The 22,019-nt window shown below is 41.9% G+C and overlaps 1 gene segment (V, D, J or C); it reads right to left on the reverse strand.

Annotated features, from left to right (window-relative positions):
• LOC131999475 (putative V-set and immunoglobulin domain-containing-like protein IGHV1OR21-1) overlaps positions 1-14,474 on the reverse strand; it is a 30,283-nt gene extending 15,809 nt beyond the window's left edge. The window contains 2 exon segments of the V gene segment in view: positions 13,906-14,271; positions 14,356-14,474. Of these exon segments, the coding sequence occupies positions 13,906-14,271; positions 14,356-14,401 (412 nt within the window).
• Positions 14,475-22,019: the final 7,545 nt, after the last annotated feature.

Here is a 22,019-nt window from a genome sequence, read left to right on the forward strand (position 1 = left end):
CCTACTTAAAAGTCCCCAGTTTCTGTCCAAGGACTGAACACAGACCACTGCGGGTTAGAAGGGGCTCTGTAGACAACTGGCCTGAAGGCAATTCCTGCTAAAACAGAACAGCAGAGAACAAACTCTACACAGTACACACCAGTACACACCAGAGATCTCTCTGAATCGCCACCCCTCAACATAACTGTGTTTTGTAGTACACCAAAGAAGGAAGGGACTGGAAGTGATTATGCTGAGTGAAATAATGCAAGCAGAGGGAGTCAATTATCATATGGTTTCATTTATTTGTGGAGCATAACAAATAGCATGGAGGACAAGGGGAGTTAGAGAGGAGAAGGGAATTGGGGAAATTGGAAGGGGAGGTGAACCATGAGAGACTATGGACTATGAAAAACAATCTGAGGGGTTTGAAGTGGCGGGGAGGTGGAAGGTTGGGGGAACCAGGTGGTGGGTATTAGAATGGGCACGGATTGCATGGAGCACTGGGTGTGGTGCAAAAATAATGAATACTGTTATGCTGAAAACAATAATAAAAAGGAAAAAAAAAGAAGGTAGAATCTTAGAGAATATGACAAGATGGAGGAATTCAGTTTCAGGTGCAATTCTGATCAACCTCAATTTAGATTTTTTTAGATCAGTCCCTTTGACCCCACAGGGTGAGCAGAAGACTTGTGTTCTGTCTCCAGATCCAGTAGTTTCCATTACTGAAAGGATCCTGTGCATCAAGAACACTGCCATCCAGCCAAAACATTCACAATGCAGCAATGTCCACTGCACTGGGATACTGAGTGCTGCTGACCATATCCCTGCTTTTCTCGTCCTTTTGGAGCACCTCTGACTTCCTGCTCAATGTGACTGTCTCATTGCTGACAAATGCTTTCTTCTCCTTGTGACTTGTTGGGTGAGAATATGTGTCTGGACCTCAGGTGGCAACAGTCACTTACTGCAGAATGATATACTTATTGAATAATATTCACTGGGCTTTCCACATTAAAACAGTAGTTGGGTTCATAGGATCACTGGATCAGAGAAGGAACGGAAATAAGGTAAGATATTCTGAAATAAAGCAGCAGAATGCCATTTTGAGCCTGAATATATAAAGCACTGGGTACTTATCACACCATTTTTTGAAGCAAGAAAATATAGACTGATATCTAGTAACGAGATTGAAGCAGTGATAAAAAACCTCCCAAAAGGCAGCAGCTCTTCCTGCCCATGGGTCCTGTCCCCGTGCTTTAATAAATCACCATTTTGCACGAAAGATGTCTCAAGAGTTCTTTCTTGGTCATCGGCTCCGGACCTCAGCCCACCGAACCTCACTTAGGTTCTAGAACTTCATCATATGGTTCCCAAACGTGGGGCTGTGAGTCTTTACATTTGGACTCTGAGCTTCGGTGCAAAATTGGTGAGTACTTTCTCTCCTTTTCCTTTACTCTCATTTCAGGGCTTTTCAAGGAGTTTGGTCTTATTGGACCACTTGTATGTCAGTTGCTCAGGCTGTAATCCTCTAGCCTGTGGCTACTCTGTGGGGAGGAGAGCGTCTGCCTTTTGGCTGTAAGTTAGTACCCTGGCTGGAATGGCAATAAGACCCAGAAACTTGATACCCTCTCTTTATTCCTGTTCTTACATAAAGTTGTCTCTTGGGCACGGGACAGCCACCTAAGTCACCAGGACGGCTGCCAGTCTTAAGACTCCCATGTGAGGTTTCCTCCTGATTGATCTAATGTGATACCCTCCACATCCCTGGTCTAGCCACTTTTGGCTGCGGGACCTCCACTGGGAGCTGGCCAAAACCAGTACCCGATTGAATTGAAACTCAACCGGGGTCCTTTTCCTAGGGAAGTTGCCTGTAAGGAGCACATGTGTTGGAATGTCGCATAGATCATGATGGATTTCAGTCTTTACTGTTTCTCGTCAGTGTCTTCTACAGACTACTTAAGGCTATAAAATTGGGTAATTTCCCCTTGCCAAACTGTTCTAGTATTTCCATGGGTTAAAATGGCAAAATAGTATGCAGTCTTCAGGACAGACTGGCATGGCATGGCACAAGTATTTTGGTCCATTCACCAGGCACCCATTGGCAGCCTAGATGCGATACGGAAGGGGAGGGACACCAGCAACCCCTCCAGGGCCTTTTATGGCAGAAATACCTTCCCTAGGAAGGCAGGTTGGTGATCAATAGCGATATCTTGAGGGATGCCTCCGGTCGCTTTTAACACACTGGAACCTCTGACATATCCTGTGTGGGTTGCCACCCAGGAGTCAGAGGGGATTTGGTGATGGACCTTCTTTACGTTTCTGGGACCATGGCCTGGGTAGGCTTTTTCAGTTCCTAAGGACTCTACCTTGGGATGCCTTTTAACCCACTGGAAATAATTTGGATTTCAAAATTTAGGAAATGACTGAGCTCCTGCAACACTGAATGGCCTCAGTGGGATCTATCAGTTAGATCTCCTCTGCAGGAAACAGGGCAAATGGACCTAGGACCTTCACTGATCATACTTAGGCCTTCATTGCTCTACACCAGGACCACAGACGAAGGGGTTTTTGCGGAATGTGTTTGCCCAAATGAGTCAGTTAGTAAACCCAGGTTGCTGGGCCATCTCTAGCAAAGGGGACTCTGACTTTATTTCTCTCTGTTTCTCCTAATAGATGTGGGGGCTTCTCCCTCACTCACTTCCCGTGTTAATGGCTATAACTGGAGCCAACTGGGGTTAGTCTAACTCGAGACAGAGACCGTAAGGAATATTCCCGAGCAGCTGCCGAACCTCTCTTTGTTTCGGGGAAGTTTCCCTGTGTTCTCTGGCCTGGCTTGGACTGCTTAACCCCTCCCCCCTTGCTGGAGGGAAAGCATGGTGTCTGCTCCTCTGTTGGGGCTTATCAGCTCCAAAACCAGGAATCCTTTCTCTGCCTCCTGGCAGCACTTTGTTTCTTCTGTTTCCCCTTCTGTTTCTGCACCAAGGTGCATGCAGACTGCACGACTAGCCTCTAGATCATGCACTATGGCTCCTTCTCTCTTCACTGTCAAGGAGCAAGAAGATCAGCCCCTGGACCTAACACCCCCCACTCCAGATCTTCCCACCCATGTCTCAGGTAAACATTCAAAGTGGAGTGGGCCCAGGTGGAACGTAAATCAGTATTGGAACTAAGTTAAATTTGTCAGTTTAATTAAGATAGACATGTCTTTTAAGTTGTCAGCAGTAAATGTGAAACTTCGAAGTTTACTAAAGGTCAAATAAGCTCTTGTTATTTGTTAAAATTTGTTAGCAAAGAAATGACTAAACTGATGGTTAATTGTCTGTCTCAAAGTTTTAATGGTTAATTGCTGAAGTAACTTTCAAAGTCTTTGGTAACCTGAAAATTTAAAGTTTTGGTTATATGACAAATGGAATTAAATGATGGACATCTAGGTCTTACCCAAACAGGATAAAATGCTAAGTTGTTAATTACTGGATGTAGGTTTGTGCTTTTGACTTCTTAACTGCAAAGAAACTAAGAGTATTTAAATCTGTTGGTAAACATGTTTTGCACTTAACTGTTTCATAAATTTGTCATCTAAAGAATTCTGTTGTAACAGTTCACAATTGGTTAATACTTAGTCTTCACTAGAGATTAAGGTGTTCCTAAGAGTACAAAATTCTGCTTAGTGTAACTAAGACTGATGGAAATAAAGGAAGCAACTCTGTGGAAAAGTAGATGATATGTAAGAAAGATTTAAGGAATGGCAATACATTTTGTTGAGGGTAAGAGAAGGTAATTTTGTCCTAAATGAGATGGTTGTTTGGAAGGAAATGACTTGGGACAAAACCTGAATGCAAAGGAAAGTTGTAGAAGGTTTGTGAAGGGAAATCTTCAGAAAAGGAATTTTAGCTATGGTCAAGATGGACTAATTTGGTATAAGACTGAAATTGTCTCTGTCAGAAAGGATCAAGCCTAAGTATATTTAGGCATGTGCTTCAAAACTTTAAGATTTTAGTAAATGTTGACAAGATTTAAGTTGTAAATCTCTTTAACTCAGGCTTTTCCTTGGTTTGCGAAGTTGCTCATGAAATACAACTGAACCAATGATAAACCTTGGGTTACATTTGGGAAAATGCTATAACTATTCTAGGTATTATGCATTTCTTAAGGATTTAATGTTTTGAGAGATCATTGCTTGATATTTTATTATGGAAATGTTATGTATCACAGAAATAACCTGATATCCTTGCCAGCTAAATTATAAACCATTATCCATTCTGAGTTTTTGTCATTTATAATTGTTTTAATTGTCTTGTAAAATGAGTTTTATCTTAAAGGAGATTTATATAAGGACTTTCAGGACAAATACATATATTTGATATACTTGAAAATCCTAAAACTGAAATGGGTAAGAATTTCCAAAACTAACTAAAGCTGTATTCACCAGATTTAGTAACATGGGACTAAATGAACTAAAAGATTATAGTGTTGTGTCTCTTAATGTTTTGTCTTATTTTAGACATTGCTGTTTCTTTAATGTTTGCTCTTCCAGACTAGGGATACTTTTTCTTAAGTTATATGTAACTTACAGAGAGGTAAAAGTATTGATTTGTAAACAAATCAAGACATTCAACTTTTCTTTCTATCTGAACCTTCTGAAACCAAAAGGTCTCAGTAAGCATTCTTTCTTCCTTGGCAATCAGTCATTTGCATAAGTTCAATAAGAATCTGTTCTCCTTGTAACAGGACAGCATTGGAAACTGGTTATTTTACCAAGGCTTCGACTGGAATGTCATATTTGAGAAAGACATGCATAGACTCAGATATGACCAGACAGCTTTAAGGAACTAAGGTTGACTTTATGAAACCTGGAGCCATAAAGCCCCTTGGGACTATTGGCCTGATACCTTGCTTACAGAGTTCCCAGCAGCCTCACCAGGTGAGTAAAGAATGTCACTTCCTGGCAGGATACTTTGGGAACCTCAGAGAGAAGAACTCGCCCAAATTGACAGGTATTTCAGGCATGCCTGATGGCAAATACGTGGCTTGGCTTCTGTCTCAGAGAGGCTACTGAAAGTTCAACCTAGAGATTCCTTATAAGAAGTTCCAACAAAGCAGATTCTAAAAGATCTATATGATCACACTCACTGTTCTTGCTGAGCTTATGTAAATAATAGGCCAAGTTTCTTAAAACTGGACTTGTTTCTCAAGTGAATTAGTCCTGGTTTGGCTACCTCTGGAAATGAGGGTTATTTTAGAGAGAAAAATTATGTTTTAATAACACACCTTTATGGATGTTAAATTCTAGATTTGATGGCCTTTAAATGTTTGTTTACCTAAGCTAAACAATTTGAGGTAAAATTCAGAGAAGTTGCACAATAGCTTCTCTAGTCAATCTTATTATTTTGTTAGGAATATTAGTAGAACTCTATGGCACATGATTAAACAAGTAGAAAATGGGATTGATTCCCCTACAATTGTATAACTTAACTATCACCTTGTGTGTGGCTGGAATAATGAAACTGCCTAAAAGCCAGCATACTGCACTCCATAGGATTAACTATGGACTTGTGGAGATAATGGATGACCCCACTTTCTTTATGGTTGGATTGGATGATGCATGGGGAACTCCCCTTATCTCTTGACAAGTTTTCTCTCACTTGCCAGTGATCCTCCGTAATCAGGATATTGTTAAGGCTGGACCACTCAAAAGGCTTCTTAATGGTTTCATCCCTTAGTCATACTTATCCTAGAATCCAACTCTGTTGAGGTCCAATTGCAAACAGATGCTTTAGCTAAGCATAAAACAGTCCTCATAAAAGAGCCTCAAAGCTCACTATGGGACAGTCCCTGACTGTAATGACTTCATATCAGGTCCAGATTTGTCTTAGAAGCCAAAGGCCACCAATGGATGATGGAGGCCGACTTATTAAATACTGGGCCATACTTACAGATATGCCAGAAATAATACTTGAAACTTGTCAAACTTTAAACCTAGTTACCTGTATGCCTGAACCTGATCACTGTACTTTCTCTGTAGAGCAAAAGTGTTCAGAGGTTATTGATCTTGCCTACTCATTTGGCCAGATTTAAGATGCCCCTGTTAAGGGGAGCCTGGGTGGCTCAGTGAGTTAAAGCCTCTGCCTTTGGCTCAGGTCATGGTCCCAGGGTCCTGGGATCCAGCCACGGATCGGGCTCTCTGCTCTGCAGGGATCCTGCTTCCTCCCCCCCCCTCTCTCTCTGCTGCCTCTCTGCCTACTTATGATTTCTCTCTCTCTGTCAAATAAATAAAATCTTAAAAAAAAAAGATGCCCCTGTTAAAAATACAAATGACAGTTGGTTTACTGATAACCATGGTTTTCATAGAAAGAAAAGAAAAGCTAGGTATGAAATAGTGCTCACTAGCACTTTGCAATTGCCAAAGCCTAAAAATAAACATTAACACTGACTCCAAATATGCCGTCCTGGTACTACATGCCCATGGAGCTATTTGGAAGGAAAGGGGATTGCTGTCAAGCCATAACTCCCCAATCAAATATGGGCCTAAGTTACAAAAACCTCTTTAAAGGATGGTATATATCAAATCTGGGATACATATCTGTGGCTCACACCCACTATTGGACAACTCAGTCAAAAGGCAGTTTTATGCTGGGAACAAAAGAATCATACGTATGATACTTAGGAAAATAACACAGGAAATCTAGGATGGCTATCATTAGAAATGTGTTCCCAAGTAATAGTACTCCAGGCTACTGACTGGTTTGCTACTGACTGGGCAAGGCGACCTGGCATTAAATGGTTAGCTCCAAATGGAACCCACTGGATATGTGGAACTAAGCTGTGGCCCTGTCTTCCACCAGGGTGGATAGGTCACTGTACTTCAGGATTTGCCTGGATTCATGGGCACATTACTAAAACCATCACCACCCCAACTAATCTCTCCAATTTAAAGCAAAGATGGACACGATCTGTTTTTAAATGGTATGATCACTTAACATCCATTTTTGTTCCATCTGCGGGACTAGAGGATGTCATGTGGCATGTAGAAGCCCTTAATAAATATACTACAAAGGCACTCAATGATTCACTAAATAGCGTCTCCCTACTTAATACCGAAGTCTCACAGATACACAAGGCAGTCCTACAAAATAGGATGGCCTTAGATGTCCTGACAGCAGCACAGGGTGGCACATGCGCAATTATCAAAGCAGAATGTTGTGTGTACATCCCAGGCTATCACAAGAATGTCACAGAACTAATGTTCTACAATATCCTTCTCTCTCTCTCAGTTAATGGTTAAGTTCCTGGTTTGAAGGAGGACTATGGCCAACAATTGGAAATATCCTTTTTGGGCTTCTCATTTTTATTGCCTTATTAATCTTAATATGTTGCTTTGTTCAATGTTTCTTTACTTGGTGCCGAGACTCCATTGCTGCAATGACTTCACAGTGACAAATGATCCTGACCACGCACAGAGACACTTCTTCACTGTCAGCGCTGGATTCAGCTGCCTCCACCTTTAGTAACTCCCCTATATGTTCCTCTACTGATCAATGTTGACTCAAGTAGGTAGAGACAGCTCTATGCCCCAATTCAGCAGGAAGAAGTTACTGAAGATGAGACCTTCCACTTTCAACCACCTTAAATATTTAAGGGTCAAAATTTTTCAGGGGGGAATGATGAGGGAGCAGGAGGCTGGCTGAGGACAAAACAAAAGCTGGCACCTTGCACCCCTACTCCATCAGCTTCCCTAGGTAATATGTGTAAAATTCCTCAGGCACCCCTGACTGCCATAAATGAGAAACAAATAGTTAACTTGCAGAGATCACAATTCTGCAAGACAGGAATCTCCCAACTATCTTGATGTTAATGGCTTGCTAAAAGACAACTTAGGTCTCCCAGAACCTCCTAGGCCCACTTTAGCATATGAAACTCCCTTGAAACTTGAAAGCTTCCTTTCCCTCACCTTCCCCCAATCTCAGGGTACATAACCTGCCATCCCTCACAATCCAGAGCAGTAGCTCTTCCTGCCCACAGGGCCTGTCCCCTTGCTTTAATAAACCACCATTTTGCACCAAAAACAAACAAACAAACAAACAAAAAACCAACAACAAAAAAAAACACCTCCCCAAAAACAAGAACCCAGAACCTGATGGATTCCCTGGGGAATTCTACCAAACTTTCAAAGAAGAAATAACACCTATTCTCCTGAAGCTCTTTCAAAAAATTGAAGCAGAAGGAAAACTTCCTGACTCTTTTTATAAAGCCAGCATTACACTGATCCCCAAACAAGGCAAAGACCACACCAAAAAGGAGAACTTCAGACGAATATCCCTGATGAATATGGATGCTAAGATTCTCAACAAGATCCTAGCAAACGGGATCCAACAGCACATTAAAAAGATTATCCACCATGATCAGGTGGGATTCATCCCTGGGCTACAAGGATGGTTCAACATTTGCAAATCAATCAATCAAAGTGATACAACAAATTAATATAAGAAGAGAGAAGAACCACATGGTCCTCTCAATTAATGCAGAAAAAGCATTTGACAAAATCCAGCATCCGTTCCTGATTAAAAGGCTTCAAAGTATAAGGATAGAGGGAACATTCCTGAACTTCATTAAATCTATCTATGAAAGACCCACAGCAAATATCATCCTCAATGAAAAAGCTTGCAGCCTTCCCGTTGAGATCAGAAACACAACAAGGATGCCCACTCTCACCACTCTTGTTCAACATAGTATTAGAAGTCCTAGCAATAATGGATAAGGAAAATGTGGTCCATATACACTATGGAGTATTATGCCCCCATCAGAAAGGATAAATATGCAACTTTTGTAGCAACATGGAAGGGGCTGGAAGAGATTATGCTGAGTGAAATAAGTCAAGCAGAGAAAGTCAATTATCATATGATTTCACTTATTTGTGGAGCATAACAAATAGCATGGAGGACAAGGGGAGTTAGAGAGGAGAAGGGAGTTGAGGGAAATTGGAAGGGGAGGTGAACCACGAGAGACTATGGACTCTAAACAACAATCTAAGGGGTTTGAAGTGGCGGGGGGCTGGGAGGTTGGGGTACCAGGTGGTGGTTATTATAGAAGGCACGGATGGCATGGAGCACTGGGTGTGGTGCAAAAATAATGAATACTGTTTTTCTGAAAATAAATAAATTAATTTAATAAAAAAAAGAAGTTAGAACAGTGTCTGGCACATACTCAACACCCAATGAATAAAAAAAAAAAAAAAAAAAAAAAAGGACTCCTAGCAACAGCAATCAGACAACAAAGAGAAATAAAAGGTATCCAAATTGGTAATGAAGAAGTCAAACTCTCTCTCTTCACAGATGACATGATCCTTTATATGGAAAACTTAAAAGACTCCACACCCAAACTACTGGAACTCATACAACAATTCAACAACGTGGCAGGATATAAAGTCAATGTACAGAAATCAGTTTCTTTCTTATACACTAATAAGGAAAATACAGAAAAAGAAATTAGAGAATCGATTCCATTTACTATAGCACCAAGAACCATAAGATACCGGGGAATAAACCTAACCAAAGAGGTAAAGGGTCTGTACTCAAGGAACTACAGAACACTCATGAAAGAAATTGAAGAAGACACAAAAAGGTGGAAGACCATTCCATGCTCTTGGATCAGAAGAATAAACATTGTTAAAATGACTATATTGCCTAGAGCAATCTATACTTTTAATGCCATTCCGATAAAAATTCCACTGTTATTCTTCAGAGAGCTGGAGAAAATAATCCAAAAATTTGTATGGAATTAGAAGAGACCCCGAATCGCTAAGGAAATGTTGAAAAATAAAAATAAAGCTGGGGGTATCACGTTACTTGATTTCAAGCTTTACTACAAAGCTGTGATCGCCAAGACAGCATGGTACTGGCATAAAAACAGACACATAGACCAGTGGAACAGAGTAGAGACCCAAGATATGGACCCTCAACTCTATGGTCAATTAATCTTTGACAAAACAGGAAAAAATATACAGTGGAAAAACGACAGTCTCTTCAATAAATGGTGCTGGGAAAACTGGGCCGCTATACATAGAAGAAGGAAACTCGACCATTCTCTTACACTGTACAAAAAGATCAACTGAAAATGGATAAAAGACCTCAGTGTGAGACAGGAATCCATCAGAATCCTACAGGAGAACATAGGCAGTAATCTCTTCAATATCAGTCATAGCAACTTCTTTCAAGAGATGTCTCCAAAGACAAAGGAAACAAAAGCAAAAATAAACTTTTGGGACTGCATCAAAATCAAAAGTTTCTGCACAGCCAAGGAAACAGTCAAGACAACAAAGAGCAACCCACGGAATGGGAGAAGATATTTTCAAATGACAGTACAGACAAAAGGTTGATATCCAGGATCTATACAGAACTCCTCAAACTCAACACACACAAAACAGACAATCCTATCAAAAATTGGGCAGAAGATATGAACAGACACGTCTCCAATGAAGACATACAAATGGCTATCAGACATATGAAAAAATGTTCATCATCACTAGCCATCAGGGAGATTCAAATTAAAAACACATTGAGATATCACCTTGCACCAGTTAGAATGGCAAAAATTAGCAAGACAGAAAACAACATGTGTTTGAGGGGATGTGGAGAAAGGGGAACCCTCTTCCACTGTTGGTGGGAATGCAGGTTGGTGCAGCCTCTGTAGAACAGTGTGGAGATTCCTCAAGAAATTAAAAATAGAACTTCCTTATGACCCTGCTATTGCACTCCTGGGTATTTACCCCAAAGATACAGATGTAGTGAAAATAAGGGCCATCTGTACCCCAATTTTTATAGCAGCAATGGCCACAGTCACCAAACTGTGGAAAGAACCAAGGTGCCCTTCAATGGACAAATGGATAAGGAAGATGTGGTCCATATACACTATGAAATATTATGCCTCCACCAGAAAGGATGAATACCCAACTTTGTAGCAACATGGACGGGACTTGAAGAGATGATGCTGAGTGAAATAAGTCAAGCAGAGAGAGTCAATTATCATATGGTTTTACTTATTTGTGGAGCATAACAAAATAGCATGGAGGACATGGTGAGTTAGAGAGGAGAAGGGAGTTGGGGGAAATTGGAAGGGGAGGTGAACCATGAGAGACTAAGGACTCTGAAAAAGAATCTGAGGGTTTTGAAGGGGTAGGAGTTGGGAGGTCGGGGTACCTGGTTATGGGTATTATGGAGGGCACGGATTGCTTTGAGCACTGGGTGTGGTGCAAAAATAATTAATTGTTATGCTGAAAATAAATAAAAAATGAATTAAAAATTTTTTTTATAAATATATATTTTTTTTATTTAACAGAGAGAGTGAGAGAGAGAGGAGAGAGAGAGAGATATCACAAGTAGGCAGAGAGGAAGGCAGAGAGAGAGGGGGAAGCAGGCCCCCAGCTGAGCAGAGAGTCCAATGCAGGGCCTGATCTCAGGAACCCCATGACCATGACCAGAGGCAAAGGCAGAGGCCCAACCCACCAAGCCACCCAGGCAGAGAGGGAGGACAATGATCAGTGCACAGAGTCAATGCACAACTCATTTTCATAGACTGTGTAAACAGACATGTTCTTGAGCTATGTGCAATGAGTCTACATTCCCTGAGCAATAGTCTATGGATATGGCACCTTGATATGGACAGCTGGCCCTGTGAGACACAGCAGACCACAAGTCTAACCCTCCCTCCTCATCAGCCTATGACTGAATAGGGGTGCTCTTTAGGTGTTGTGGAGGGTGCCCTGAGGAGTCGCTGGCTGGCTTCATGTTCACCCCCAACCTCACCCCACACCTACACTGGAGATGGTCCCCTTTCTTGTCAAGTCCTCGAGAATTACTCCAATCATATTGTTATTATCACTAGGCAAAATGACATGCAGACACTGGACATTTCTGGAATAGTATCAGTGATACATATGAACATCCACACTGGACAATCTAAGCTCCACAAATTTGTGAAAATTAGGAAATTTGAATTTCAATAAACGTGATTACTATCAGTTTTGTAGTGTTGCTGTGGCATGATCTTATCCACCTGCAGTGATTCCCTCATGTAACAGAGTCCCACACAGTTTTGACAAAGTTGGAGAGGTATGGTCATTCCCACCTAGGGCTGAATGGGAAGAGAGGGCAAGGTGAAAAGTGGCCAATGGCTCCCCAGATTCTCTTAGCAGGGAGCATTCCAGTGAAAGCAGGCATATACTCTCATTGGCACAGATACTGAAAAAGGAAAATTGACCCACGATGCAGAGCCATAGACCCAGTGTAGAGTTTTCTACTACAGAGAATCTCAGGCCTCAGAAACTAATTGTTTCCCAGTTGTTCATAGAAACAACGGTTAATTCCTTTAGTCCCTCTATGTGATCCATGCAATGGGAGTGTCTCCAACTGATGTTCCTTGTAGGCTGAACCAGACATTTTGGAAAGATATAATGTATTTTTGAGTATCTTGGGTCCCCAGGTTAAGAGGAGAATTTCCCAGGATGGATTTTCACTCAGAGTGCTGCCTGTATGTGTTTTAGATGATGAGATGTGGGGATTTGGGGTGATGAAACTTAGAAGATGTTGGACTGGAGTTTATGCATTTCTAGAGTGAGGCTTTGGGGGCTGTAGGGATGTGTTAAATGTATGGGTATATGGGATGGATGTGGAGCTTGGAGTCCTGAGGGTCGACTGTGGTGGCTTGATAATGACTAGAAATTGTGAGGGTTCTCTTATAAGATGAATGAGACTTTGCCTTATTTCATTAACATAGACACCTTTAGATTCAAATATTTCCCTGATAATAGATACCCCTGTGATGAGCAGAGCACACTATAAAATCTTGTCCAATCACTGTGTCGTCCTCCAGAAACATGTAACACTGTCTGTCAACTATACTTAAGTAAAATAGCAGAACCTCTTTTCAGGAGAATCTGGGTGGTTCCTAATGTCATGTCAAGTGCTCTTTTGAAAGGCAACAGAGGAAGGCTAGGTCCCATTAGAAGAGTTGAGTCATGTGACCATAGATAATCAATGGTCTTCTTGCTGGTAGGTTGGAGTAAGGAGTCACGAGTCTGAAAATACAAGGGGTGAAACTTTGCAAACCCAGAGGAATAGACTCAACCCCAGAGCTCCTGCAGGGGTGTATCCCTCCCAGCACTGAGTGTAGCCTAGTGGATTTGATTTCTTATAGATCTCCAGGTAGTAGGCCATCAAACGTGTGTAGTCCTGAGCCATGTGTGTGGTACCAGGATCCAGTGATCACAGTAAATACTGCAGGGCAGGTAGCGAGTCTTACAAACATCTCCCCCTGCAGCTCCTATTCTGCATAACTACCCCAGGGACAGGGACTCTTTCAGGCAGCAGTCCTTGGGTAGGAGCCTCTGCACTCAGCACTGAAAGGTAGACTGCAAGGATGAGGAGCTGCTGTAGAGTGAGCTTGAAATTGGCACATCGGTCAGACCGTGACTTGTGGCCACGAGTTCATGAGTCTCCTACCAGAATGTACTGTGTGTGATGCTCAGTGGAGTTGGGGCATAGACATTCATCCATAGAAACCCTCCATTTCATATCATTTTTTTTCACCAAGCACATGACCATATTTCAAAATAGAGGAAGAAGTTCAGAACTTGTTAAGGACTGAGCTACATTCCTGTACTCTGCAGTTTGCCTCCTTCTAAACTTCCCAAATGATGCTTTGACAGACATTCCCTCCATCCACATAGAGGTTGCAAATATCCCTCCGAAAAAACTAATAAAGAAAAAATTTAGATGCAAAATATTAAGCCTTATCTTTCTACAGCATTTCTCGCCTCTTCCAATCTTTATACAGTGATTGGTGTGCACATGAAAGCAGTATTTTTATCCCAAACTTCTGACTCATTTGTATGAGGAAGTCAGGCATACTCTGTCCCCTTCCTCCTCAACCCACCAACAAAGCCGTCCCTTCTCATGGTTTCTGACACATGCAGGATGTGGGTTCTCACACTGTGTCTTGCACAGTAATACACAGCCGTGTCCTCAGACTTCAGACTTCTCAGTTCCATGTAGGCCGTGCTTGTGGATGTGTCTGCTGTAAGCGTGACTCTAGCCTGGAATTTCTGTGCAATATTTGTGGCACCATCTTCAGGGTCAATTCGTCCCATCCACTCAAGTCCTCGTTCTGGGGCCTGTCGCACCCAGTGCATATAGTAGTCAGTGAATGTGTATCCAGATGCCTTGCAGGAGACCTTCACGGATGCTCCAGGATTCCTCACCTCAGCCCCAGACTGTAACAGATGGACCTGGGTGTACACACCTGTGGAGAGAGAGCAGGTGGGGATGAATTCATCTTTGATTGGCCTTTTTCTCCTCCTTGGCCCAGATACTGGGAGTCACTTACCTGTAGCCAGGGCAACCAAGAAGAGGATTCTCCAGCTCCAGGTCATGGTGACTGGCTGTGCTCTCAGAGGATTCTGTAGTGGAGGGTGCAGTTGTTGGGTGATGCTCTCAGTGCACAGATATTCCCCTACTTAACCCAAGATGCAGCTTGGACTATTTGCATATTCATAAGGAATAGTATTTTATACTCAAGACCAGACCCATCAAAAGAAGAAGCAGATAGACATCACAGGGACTGATTTCAGTCATATGGTGAGGACATATGTCCTAATCCTTGTTGAGAGCATGGGTACCCTGCGGCTCCCTGAACTGTGTTTAGACAGAGCTTCTCCACTGAATGAAAAAAAGCCCAGGAAATGCTCCTCATGCAACCCCACCTTGGAATGACAGAGAGACACCCTGAATCTGTTCTTGGCTCTGCTGTCTGAATAACTTACTTGTGGATTGGTGTGTCTCCAAAATACTGCACCCATGAGCTTATAAGTGCATTCATTCCTCCATCTCTTTAAAATTAAGACATCTAAAGTCCTGGGATATTATCCTCTTCAAATATGCTTCTCATTGCCTTGAGTTTGGTAAATACAATAGAACAGGATATCTACACACCCTGTAGCTTTCCCTGTCTTACTTATATGTTACATTGTTTTCTGCAGAAGAAAACCCTGAATTCTGAGAGGAAAGATGTCCCCAGAGCCATAGGTACCTGTTCTTGGGTCAGCAGCTCTGTGCTGGTTGGTCCTGAGCACCCCATGCAGTCCAGATCCTGTCCTGCAGGGAGGATGCTGTCCTGGCTCATGGAGTATTTACTGCAGTGTTTCTACTCCAATATTACATGGCAAAGGGAAGCAGGACATGTCACCCCACATGTGCCTCTGGAATTAAATTATTTGAGATAGCCCATGCACCCTTTCAGGTTCCCATCACCCTGAACCTGAAGATAAGTGTCAAATGGGAAAGGCTCCCTCTCTGTACCAGAAAGAGAGAGATGTCCTTAGCACGAGATTAGGACTTTAAGAGCCCGGATGCTTTACAAACAAACCTTATATCTTTACTAATTTATTTCCACAAACCCATGCTTCTTTTTATTATCATTCTTCACAAATTTACTGTTGATCTTTCCAAAGGTTTCAGAGTTTTCTGCTTTGCTCACATCTTTGTGTCTTACATTTCTATGACTCTTATTGTACTGCTAGGTATTTACACCAAAGATACAGATGTAGTGAAAAGAGGGCATATGCACCCCAATGTTCATAACAGCAATGTCCACAGTGGAAAGTGTCGAGATGTTTGGATAAAGAAGATGTGGTCCATGTATACAATGGGATATTACTTAACCATCGGAAAGTATGAATACCCAACTTTTGTATCAATGTGGATGGGACTGGAGGAGATTATACTGTGCGAAATAAGTCAAGCAGAGAAAGTCAATTATTGTGGAACATCAAGAATGTCATGGTGGACATTAGGAGAAAGAATGTACAAGTGAAGGGGTGCAGATTGGAAAGGGTGATGAACCATGAGAGGTTGTGGACTTCGGGAAACATTCTGAGGGTTTTAGACAGGAGCGGGTTAAGGGGATGGCTCAGCCTGATGATGGGCATGAAGGAGGTCATGTATTGCATGGAACCCTGGGTGTTCTATATAAACAATGAGTGTTGGAACACTGAATCAAAACTAATGACGTACTGCATAGTGACTAACATAACATAATAAAAAACTGAAAAGAAATTTAAAAAATAAAAAATAAATAAAAATTTAATAAACCAAGTCTGCTTTTGAAAGAAAAAATAATAAAAAATAAAAATAAGAATGAAAATAAAATAAATGCAAAATTAAGTTCATTTTCACTGTTTTTCTTATGTCAATTTAATTGTTAAAACAGCAGAAGGTCCTAGAAAGGCAAGTGGTAAAACTTTCTGTCCCTAAACTTGTGTGATGTGCCTTCAGGGAGCTCTTCCAATGACACCATGTGCTCTGATAACATCTCCTGTAAGACTGAGATAGCCTCACAAGACCTGCACACTCTACAGGGAGAACCCAAGCAAAGAATCTCTGAATCCACCCAGGAGCCCCTTCCCTGGAGCCCCCAGCTGCACTGACACAGTCTGTAGTCATTGAGAGTCCATAAATGCTGGGGGATATTGGGGTGGGGCCTCTAATCTCCTTTAGGTTCCTGGGATTGAAGGTTACATCTGATTGTATGTGCTCATGTACATGCATGTAGCTCACAGTCTGCTCCACACCCACTATCCAATAACATGCACTGATGCTGTTGCTGGGACCAGGTGTGTGCCTCCATTCGTCACGACACAACAAAAGCAAAGAATTCAAGCAGAGCCTGGGAAGTGCATGCACGTTGGGGTTTTGTGTTCTTCCAGCACCTGGGACCCTGCAGATGCTGTGGACAGAAGAGCCCATGCTTGCTCCTCAGAGGGTCATTCCTGGGTTGACCCACCCTGTCATTGCTGTCATCACTGAGTCCTTGGCATGTGGGGAAAGCCCCAGTATACCTGAAGCCCCAGGTGGTCCCCTTTCCCAGTGGGCACAGCCAGGACACTAAGGACAGGACTCTGGAGGTCACTAGACAGGGCAGTCTTTCCAAAACTAAGCTGGTGCTGATGCAGGGACAGGTGATCTGGAATGCTGTCTTGTTGGGTCAGGGTCCCCTGCTTGAGTGACAATGAAAGGTCTCTGAGATAGGGGTGTCCTCCCAGAATTCAGTCTCCTTCTCACCTATGCAGATGGGCTACATGAAGAACTGGCCTGTCTTTCTAACATTTCCAGAACAGCTGGTAATTCACATAAAAAGGCACAGTGGGGGAGATGCATCTGCTTCTGGTTCGGATAAACTGTCTCATCATAAGAGCTTGATGTTGTATGTAGAAAGTCCTTGTGGTTCTTCTTCAGAGACAGCTGTGCTTCTGGGTATGGGGAGGATTGTGGTGACTGCAAGAGTGTCCCATCCTCCAGCCTGTACTCTGGGCTTGTACAGTTGGGCTGCACACACCACACAGCAGGATCAGTGGTGGGTGTGCCTCAGACCTGGCTGGATACTGGCTTCATGCCCACAAAACATGAGGTTGTATTAGTGAATGTACTCTGGAATATGCATTGTCCTGCTGGACAGTGTGGACACCGACACCAGCAGATGTGAGGCTGGTTCTGGGATTGAGGACAGACATGAGAAGACATTCCCTGACTATTTTGTACCTGAAACTGTGAGTCATGGTGACCCCATGCCTATGGGAGAGATAATCCTGAGAACTGGGGTGGAAGAGAAGCAGCGCCAAGTTATTGACTCATCTGATGCTGCTCCACATCTCCTGGTGGGCAGGGAAGTAGAGTGACAGTTTAGTGGGATCAGTGCTTGAATATCTTCCCAAGATTCCAGACAATCACTCCTCACCAGACAGCTTTCTTTCTGTCCATTCATGGGGCTGCATTCTGCTGGTCATCCCCTCTTCTGACACCTTCCCCTTTCACCTCAAGCAACACTTTCTCCTGTGATGCTCCCAAAAGCCTCACAGATGTTCCTGGAAAATCTAATGAAGAATAGAGAGAGGTACTGGTCAAGACTACAAGGCCACAGGGAGGCCACAGTGTGAGGCCCAGGATGGAGGATCCAGGATTTGGTCTGGAAAGTGTTGTAGGGTCTTTGTCCTCAACGTGGTATCACCATTGTCCCTGAGTGTCTCTTTCTTGTCCTCAGAAAGATCTGTATTCTGTAGCCCCTCAGTTTTTTTTTTTATTTTTTATAAACATATATTTTTATCCCCTCAGTTTTAATCCCTTCCTGTGTCTGTGGTGTGAGTTTTCTTCTGTGAGGAGGAGCACTATTCCCAATATGAGGCCTTACCCTCCTATGCACCCTTCCCAAAGTCTCCACATCCTCATCCCATCACATGTTAGGTTTCATATTGGGAAATTATATCACGTGGATATTATATCAGCAACTGAAGGATCAGTTAGTTATGATGGAAGGCTTCTCCCATCCAGCACCTCAATCTAAGCATTCTCATGGATGTACTGGAAGCTTCTGGTCTCTGTGTGCACACAGCAAACACAAGACCTTCAGAAACAGCTGGTGATCTTGGGGACTGGAGAAATTTCACCTGAGATCTTGGGTAAGCTCTCTTCCTACTTCTAATAGTTTTATTAACATCATGTTCTTAGGTATTTCCATTCTCATTGTCCCGGGACACTATTTATCCCTTATACCTATTGGTCACTTATTTTTTCTTTCACTAATTTTTATGGGTTTTGAAAGAATTGGTCATCAGTCTTTATAGTCCAATGATTCATTACTTACAACCATAAGGCTCATTCCTTCATCTTCTACTATACAAATGGGAAGCCTTATTAGAAAGACTAATTCTTTGCCTTTGACTTGGCAGAGCCATCACAAATTTTCAACTGACCCACAATAAAATCCCCAATTTACTGTATTTTCTTGGGATTATTAAAGCATTTTTAATAAAATTATTTATTTTTTAAAATTTCTTTTAAGTGTTCCAGAGTTCATCGTTTATGCACCACACCCAGTGCTCCATGCAATATGTGCCCTCCATAATACCCACCACCTGGTTCCCCCAATCTCCCAAACCCTGCCCCTTCAAAACCCTCAGATGGTTTTTCAGAGTCCATAGTCTTTCATGGTTCACCTCCACTTCCAATTTCCCTCAAGTCCCTTCTCCTCTCCATCTCCCCTTGTCCTCCATGCTATTTGTTATGCTCCATGGGTGAATGGATAAGGAAGATGTGGTCCATATACACTACGGAGTATTATGCCTCCATCAGAAAGTATGAATACCCAACTTTTGTAGCAATATGGACAGGACTGGAAGAGTTTATGCTGAGTGAAATAAGTCAAGCAGAGAGAGTCAATTATCCTATGGTTTCACTTATTTGTGGAGCAACCAGGTCTTTCTGTCACAAAACTTGGAGACACTGAGAAGCCTTGACAGAAACTCACAGAGCTTGTGGAGACGCTGTGGGCTATCAACAACCACAAGGGACATTTATACCTGTTCTTTCTGTACACATCCATGGAAAACTTTAAATAAAGATAAAAGAATGGAATTATTATTTAAACAATTAACATCAGAACACTTGAGATCAGAACGCATGCTGTTAGATAAAGACAGTTCTTCATTTCTGAAATGGGGATCATTGTACTTCTATGTTCATATTTATTGTCATGATGATATCAATTATATTTATCTCAGTGCTTCACTCTTGGCAATTTTGGTTTTTGTCATTTTGATGGTTTATTCCAAAAATGGAGGACTCTTTTGTATTTCCACAGATTTACAAACTGTTTACTGTGTTTCTGTGTGGGAGAAGTTAACAGAGCATTTAGCTGGAAACCATCGAGAGGAGACCAGCCATCAACCAACCTTTTGTCCTGGATCATGAGCTTCATGGTTCTTGAGTCAGAGGGATTGTGAGTGCACCCTGTTGGTCCCAGTGCACCAGCAGGTGTCACAGACCCTTGCAGAGATACAGGGACTCCTCTTTTGCCTTCCCCATTTATCCAACATGCAAAGAGTTACCCTCTCAGCATAACCACTATGGATTGTCTTATTGGTAGGATATGTCCTCATACTTACTTCCTTTACTTGAGCTCCACACTCTGCTTATAGGCAACAATATCCAATATTTATTTTATTCAGACATGAGCAGGAATGTTGGATCAAGTCCCTATGATCTATCAGGTGCTCTTAAGCTTCTGAAGTTTTTCCCTCCTGAGGGTATAAATTCATAGGTTCTATTGTATGGGAAATGTCTCCTCTATCAGTAAGGTGAGGGTCAGCTGCTTTTCTTGGGAGGAATAGTCCTAGAAACCACTTCTCTATATGCTTCCATTTATATTTGATGTGAATCACTAATGAGATTTCCATTGGTCTGAGAATTGTCTTCAGCAGGTATTGGATTTTAGTCATTCTGTCAGGTATGAGGTGACATCTTTCCATGGTTTTGATTTGTGCTTCCCCGATGATGGCTAACGTTCAGCATCTTTTCATGTACCTGATAACCATCTGGATGTCTTATTTCAATAAGTGTTTATTACTTCCTTTCTTCTGACCATTTTTTAACTGTATTATTTGCATGTTGAGTGTGGGAATGTCTTTATAGATTATGGATATTAAACTTTATCAGATAAGTTTTTTTCAGATATCTTCTCCCATTTAAGATTCATATGTGGAATTTATGAAGAAAAACAAATGAACATAAGTGAAGTAGGAAAAGAAAAAAAATGAAGGAGGGAAACAACCATAAGTGACTCTTAGTAATAGAGAACAAACCGCAGGTTGCTGGAGGGAGATGAGTGAGGATTGGGGAGATGGATGATGAGCATGAAAGAGGGCACCAGTTTTGATGACACTAGGTGTTGTATGTAATGATGAATCACTGAATTATACTCCAGAAGCCAATATTACACTGTGTGGTAACTATTAAAATTTAAATTAAATATAAAATAAGAAAAATGCGCAGGTACTGGAATACATGTGTGGTGTCAGACAGTGAGGACCCGGGAACAATACATCGTAAACATGCATTCTCAAGCTTAGGCTTGTTCCTGCGGAGGAATGGGAGGTGCAAGGAAAGGCCAGCTGACACTTGTCCATGCTTCATGAGTTCTCAGATGCACCGCTGTGAACCAGCCTGGCCCAGAAGTTCAGGACGACCACAATTGGGCAGGATGTGGGATGCAAGGTGTTTGGACAGCTGCCAGTGAGGTGTGGGCACAGACGAGTTAGGAAATGCCAACCCATATGGCACCACACAGAGAGTCATGACTGTTTTTGTTAATTATGTCAGGGAGAAAATGGATAAATGCAAAAAGTTGAGTCTCTTTACTCTAGATCCCAATGAATATCCGTTTGGGACATAATTTCTCTATTTCTACCTAAATTAGAGAAAACGTTGAAATTATTATGAAACTATAAAACCATTCACTAAACATATGAGCATAAATTTTCTGTTAGTTGTTAAATATGCCTGCCTTAATTTTTTATTTTAGAAAAAAAAAAAACCACACAATATGTAGAATCTTAAATATTTGAAATGCAATGTTGACAAGCATATACACCACATGATTTCACACTGAAGCATCTCCAACAGAGACTCATTTCTTCCACCACACCTGACGTGTGGACCAGCTCTGCAATGATCAGGGCCTCAGGACTGGACCTTAGTTTTGCTCCTCATAAGATGTCATCTGCATCTTTCCAAGAGCTTCCTGGTGTTACTGGTTTAACCGAGTAGAGTTGAGATACATAGAGTATGTTAATGTTTACTGGTTGTGTTGTTCTATTCTTCTGTCACATACAAAGGACATAAACAGAAGGCAACTATACAAAAGTTAAAATAAAGCAAATGAATAGTCAAGAAGCAAAATTTAAAAATAGGCAAGTAACTCCCTAACCCTACAAGCTATAAAACTTTGAACAGTGTGGAGATTCCTCAAGAAATTAAAAATAGAGCTTCGCTATGACCCTGCCATTGCTCTCCTGGGTATTTACCCCAAAGATACAGATGTAGTGAAAATAAGGGTCATCTGTACCCCAATGTTTATAGCAGCAATGGTCACGGTCGCCAAACTGTGGAAAGAAACAAGATGCCCTAAAACAGATGAATGGATAAGGAAGATGTGGTCCATAT

Source organism: Mustela nigripes, chromosome 13 (assembly GCF_022355385.1).
Source record: "Mustela nigripes isolate SB6536 chromosome 13, MUSNIG.SB6536, whole genome shotgun sequence".
NCBI classification, from domain to species: domain Eukaryota; kingdom Metazoa; phylum Chordata; class Mammalia; order Carnivora; family Mustelidae; genus Mustela; species Mustela nigripes.